Source organism: Monoraphidium neglectum (genome assembly GCF_000611645.1).
Source record: "Monoraphidium neglectum strain SAG 48.87 unplaced genomic scaffold scaffold04513, whole genome shotgun sequence".
NCBI lineage: Eukaryota > Viridiplantae > Chlorophyta > Chlorophyceae > Sphaeropleales > Selenastraceae > Monoraphidium > Monoraphidium neglectum.
The window spans coordinates 931-4,377 of record NW_014009116.1 but is presented as its reverse complement, the minus strand read 5'-3'; the positions used below and the strand labels follow the sequence as shown (position 1 = coordinate 4,377).

The 3,447-nt window shown below is 67.8% G+C and overlaps 1 protein-coding gene across 1 annotated transcript; it reads left to right on the top strand.

Moving 5' to 3' along the window:
* Positions 1 to 138: 138 nt before the first annotated feature.
* Positions 139 to 3,208, top strand: MNEG_14471 (hypothetical protein; the record flags this gene model as incomplete). Its single annotated transcript, XM_014037057.1, has 4 exons — positions 139 to 195; positions 460 to 1,102; positions 1,977 to 2,050; positions 2,297 to 3,208. The coding sequence occupies 4 exons, from the start codon at positions 139 to 141 to the stop codon at positions 3,206 to 3,208; spliced, it is 1,686 nt and encodes a 561-aa protein (XP_013892511.1).
* Positions 3,209 to 3,447: the final 239 nt, after the last annotated feature.

Below are 3,447 nucleotides of genomic sequence, written 5' to 3'. Positions count from 1 at the left end.
CTCTCTCTCTCTCTCTCTCTCTCTCTCTCACCCAACCCAGCCCCTACCTCTCAACCCCCCAACCACACCCCCCCCCAAACACACACGTCTCGAAACCAATAGGTGGCTGCCCTGCAGCAGCTCAACTACGACCTGACGATGCAGCTGGAGCTCTATCAGCAGATGGTGGGGCGCCTCAAAGACAGGATGGAGCAGGTGGGCCCCGGCGAGCCGACGCGCCTGTTTCCGATGACGTCACTCTGACATCACCTTTTGGGGGGTGCAGGATGTCGGGTGGGCTGCCCAAGGGTAGGCAACGTAAATCTGTGAGTGAGCGCCGCAGCCCCAGCCCCGGCGCCCATCCCTTCCTTGAGACTCAGGGACGCCGCCGGCGCAGCCTGTGACTGCACCACCACCTGTTGGCGGCCGCAAACCCCTGTTTCCCGCCCCAACCCGCAATCTACAACCATCCAAATCCAGGCTGATCTGGAGAAGGCGGAGATGGAGTCGGACAAGCACCACCTGGAAAGCCAGCTGGCGCATTTCCTGGGCACCTCCCCCCACGACGCGCCCCCGAGCAGCGTCGAGGGCAGCGCCCCCTCGGGGACCCGCCGCTGGGGCAGCGGCCTGCTCAGCCGCTGGCGCGGCCCGGGCGGCGCGGGGCTCGTCAGCGGCGCCGGCGGCGCCGGCGCGCAGCAGCACGCGGGCGGGGACGGGGGGGATGGGGACGAGCGGGGCGGCGGCGCGGCGAGCGGCGCCGACACGCCGTCGAATGCTGGGTCGCCGCGGATCCTCGAGGGCTTGGACGTGCCACTGGGCGGCCTCCCGCCGCCCTCGCCGCCCGGCGGCGGCGGCGGCAGCTTCAAGCTGAGCGCCTCGGCCGACGCGTCAGGCGCGCCGGTGCTGCCGGCGCCGCCGAGCGCGTACGGGCGGCTGTTTGGCCGCGTGAACCGAGCGCTCACCGGCGGCGCGGCAGTCGGGGAGGCGCTCGCGAAGGAAGCTGCGGAGGAGCTGGCGCGGGAGCTGGGGCAGGCGAAGCGCCAGCTGGCGGCGTTGGACGGGGAGAACCAGCATCTGGTGATGGCGCTGGTTCAGATCAAGATGGAGCTGGCAGATCTGCAGGGTGGGTGATCTCAAGGTCCCATGACCTCGCGCGAGTTGTTTGATAGTGTGTATGCTTCGATGAGAACGGGTGTAGTTTCATATGTTTCGACTTGGGTTTCAGGGTCAGCATCGTCTCACACGGGGAGAGGGGAGAAGGCGCGGGAGATAGGGTGGGGGTGGAAGGGCACTTGAGCTCTCGTGGCAGTCGTTGAAGGCGGGTTGCCTGTTCGAATTCCATCAGGTTTTGTACTGTGTGTGTGGGTGCTGGGGTTATTTGGGCGCTGGTGTCCGTTGGGCGAGCCCCTAGGGTGCTCGCGGGGCGGTTTTTTGTGCCCAGGGTCCGGCCTCAGAGGCAAGGGCAGGTGCCAGTGCAGCACGTACCGGCTGGCGCGTCCTGCTGCGTTTAGTCTGGCATGACACGCTCCCGTAGGAGCCCCGGCGTGTGCGCGTGGGTTGTGTGAGAGGGAGAGAGAGAGAGTGTGTGTGTGTTTGTGTGTGTGTGAGTGCGTGCGTGTATGCGCGCGCGTGCATTTCAGCAGCAAGCGCTAGCTGGGTTGACGTGTGGCGCCAGGCTGCTTGATAAAGTCCCTTCGTTGTGGCCCGGAGCAGTCTGTGCCACTTAAAACACCCCCCACAACCAAGCAGCCACCTGGCGCGTGCGATACCACCTACACACACACACACACACACACACGCACACACACACACGCACGCACGCACTCACACGCGCGTGCACGAACACACAAACACACTCACACATACAAACACATGCACAGACACTCAAACACACACACACTTAAACACACACACACACATGCACGTTCCATACATGCACACCGACACGACATGCGCACATACACACACCTACACATGCGCGTGCACACATACCGCAGGCATCAACCTTCAATACAAGCGCGCTTTGGTGCGGGCCATGGACAAGGAGTCGTGCATGGAGATCCGGGTGCAGGTGAGCAGGCACCTCTTGAGAGAACAAGATAAAATCAAGCCGCTGCCCAGGTCCTGTTACTGCACGTTGCTTTTTCAGAGTGCGGTGGTGCAGCCAGGAAGTAGACCTGCCTCGTGCTAGCGACGGGTGCTCGGCGATGGGAGCGGAGGGCCCCTGGCCAGCTGCTTGCACGCTTGCCGCAGGGATGTCGACGCGTGCCGGCGCGCGTGCCTGCTCATCTTCCTCTCGCCGCCGCCGCGGCCGCAGGAGCTCCAGAACATGCTGGACATGGTCACATCTGTCCCCTCAGCCGCCGCCGCCCTGGCGGGCGTCCAGCTGGCGCTGCGCCCGGGCAGCGTGGCCGACACAGACACCGCCAGCGGCGCGGGCAGCGAGGCCGGGGAGCCCAGCCGGCCGGGCAGCAGCGTCGACCCCACGGAAGGCGAGGCCAGCGGCGGCGAGGGCGGCGGCCGCGAGGCGGGGGCCACTGGTGACGGGGACGGCAGGGGCGAGGCGGGCGGCGGCGCGGCGGCACGCGGGAAGGCGCGGGGGCGGTCGCGGCTCGCGGCGGTGGCGGGCGGCGCCAGTGAGACAGCTGAAGGCACCGAGGATACGGAAGATGCGTTTGAGGAAGTTGCTGACGAGGACGACAGGGAGGGCGAGGGCGCCGCGGCCCATGCGGCGGCTGCCGAGCCGGATGCAGCTGCAGCCGCGGAGGGGCCGGCCCCTGAGGAGCCTGAGTTAGTGGCGGCGGCTGCGGCCGAGGCACCAACGGCAGGGGCGGGGGCAGGGGCAGCGGAGGGCGACGCAGCCGAGGGGGCTGCAGCCGAGGGGGCAGCGGCCGAGAGTGCCGCAGCCGAGGAGGCGGCGACCGAGGGGGCGGCGGCCGAGGGGGCGGCGACCGAGGGGGCGGCGACCGAGGGACCGGCGACCGAGGGGACTCGCAAGGAGCATGCTCCTGAGGGCGCTCCAGAGGCATCGCCTACAGTCGACGGGCAGCCAGCAGTGGGGACGGCAGCAGGGGGGCCAGCAGCAGAGGGTGCGGCAGCCGAGGGCGCGGCAGCCGGGGGAGTGGGTGCGGCGAGGCAGGCAGTGCACGCTGAACACTTGGGGTCGGCTGCAGAGCCACCAGCAGTGGCAGCACAGCAGCAGCAGCAGCAGCAGCAGCCGGCCACCTGAGGAGTAGCAAGTGTGTGGGTGCGCTGATGCCGCGTTGCCCCCTCTTCCCTCCCGGCACCGAATCTGCCGATCTAAGTAGTGTATCTGGGACCGGAATTCCCGTGCATGTTTGTGGCCCCCTGCCCATGCACTTCGCTTCGTACCCCGTTTCCTACGCATATAGCCCTGCACTGCCGTAGTAGCACCGCCATGCCGCGGACCCCAGCCCCTGCAAAGCGCCCCCGCGGCGTCAGCTGGTG